General features: G+C 45.4%; 1 protein-coding gene across 1 annotated transcript in view; it reads right to left on the reverse strand.

Moving 5' to 3' along the window:
• The window catches only part of RNFT2 (ring finger protein, transmembrane 2), a 25,605-nt gene that overhangs the window by 22,548 nt on the left and 1,411 nt on the right, over nt 1–1,646 (reverse strand). Inside the window, exon 2 of the mRNA XM_010144765.1 lies at nt 8–175. Within this exon, the coding sequence (XP_010143067.1) occupies nt 8–175 (168 nt within the window). The remainder of the gene's footprint in view (nt 1–7; nt 176–1,646) is intronic.

Raw genomic sequence — 1,646 nt, forward strand, 5'->3', positions numbered from 1 at the left:
TGCTGAAGAGCCCAGAACCAAACCTGACTGGAACGGCGCGGCTGTGATGGTGCCTGACGGGATGCCTGCCAGGCCTGAGAACAGCTGCTGCGGTGAGGAAGCTTCAGCCTTCAGACTTTCAAAAACGCCACTTTCATCCACACTGGTTTCAGAACTGACTGTTTGGCTCCGGTTTCTGCAAGGGATGGAGATTAGAGAAAAGTGATTAAACAGAAATGAGTGCCGTAGAACTCACTCTTTTAGCCCAATCCTGACTGTAGTCATTTAAGAGTTCCTCACACCCTATCAGAACACGTAGGTCTCAAGGTGACGGGTGCTTTTCCCTCTATTTGCTGTTGGAATGTCACAGTTGCAGAACTAGAGGCCAGTAACCAGACTCCTAAGGAAAGATCAGAGTACTGCTAAAGAACAGATCAAAATGCACCAGTTCCTTCTTCTAAGGAACAGTTCCCAAACACCTTCTTTGCTTTTGGAGGAACCAAAGAAATAACACATCCAATACCAAATTCAACATCTTCTATACTGACTTCAGCGTTTAAAGAAAAACATACAAAACCCTACATAAGTTAACCAAGACAGGTCACATTATGCGCAAACAAATTAATCAAGCTGACCTACCCCCAAAATCTTCTGTCTTACTTTAGGGATGGTCACTACTTGCCCAGTGATGAATAACATCAACAAAAGACAGTCAGCTGGGGAAGGGAAGCGTTGAGAGGTGCGTGTGTGTCCCTGACCCACAAATATTATAAGTGAAGGATGTGCTCAAGGGTCAAGAGAAATTGCTTTATTTCTATGTTCTTGGGAAACTGGACACGGATGTACCCAAATTACTGGGCACTGGAGAGAATTATATCTGGCACTGATTCTTTCCTGAGCTCGTTGGACTACAGCCAGATTCCAAAAGGAAAGTCTAAAATACCTTCATCCTAATACCAAAGGAGAATAGACTTTCTGCGCCTGAACTCACTGCTGTGGTACTGAACTGAACACTCATAAAGATTACATGACAGGGAGCAACACAGGTACCAAGCAGAACAATCATTAGGCAGTAAACGCCCGGCAGACAGCAAACACCTCCCTAACTTGCCAAAGGGGAGTAAAGAATAAGTAAAGCTCAGCAAGAGGCAAAGCCCGCAAATAAGGCAGGCTGCGGAGCTTCGGTCTCTCTTGATTTTAATCCTTGGAGATCTTTAACTTTAGAAACAGTGGTCACAAGCTGAGACAGCACATGCAGGTGTGTACAGGGCCCTTAACCCTCTCTCTCCCACAGGTTCAAAAGCCTCCCCAGGCATCTTACAGGGCACAGAGCACTGCCTTTCATCTCACTCCGGAGACTGCTTCAAACCTCTCTGGGCATTCCTTCCCACTAGGTAAATGCCTAATAAAGCTTTTTATAGCTACACCCTGTTCTCTCCACAGGCTCCAGCAAGGAATCAAGTCAACAAGACATTCCAGCTCCCTTTTTGGTTCAAAATAGTCATCAGTCAGATCTTGGATTTTACACCTGTCATTACAGTTCAGGGCTGTATACACAAGATGGGGACATACTGTGACAGCACGTCAGAGAGCATAACAAACAAGCTGGGTGGACCCCAGTTTAGAGGTAAAGACACAACTATAGTTTGGAACGATACTACCAGGAT

The sequence above is a fragment of the Buceros rhinoceros genome, unplaced genomic scaffold, assembly GCF_000710305.1.
Source record: "Buceros rhinoceros silvestris isolate BGI_N320 unplaced genomic scaffold, ASM71030v1 scaffold37771, whole genome shotgun sequence".
NCBI classification, from domain to species: Eukaryota; Metazoa; Chordata; class Aves; order Bucerotiformes; family Bucerotidae; genus Buceros; species Buceros rhinoceros.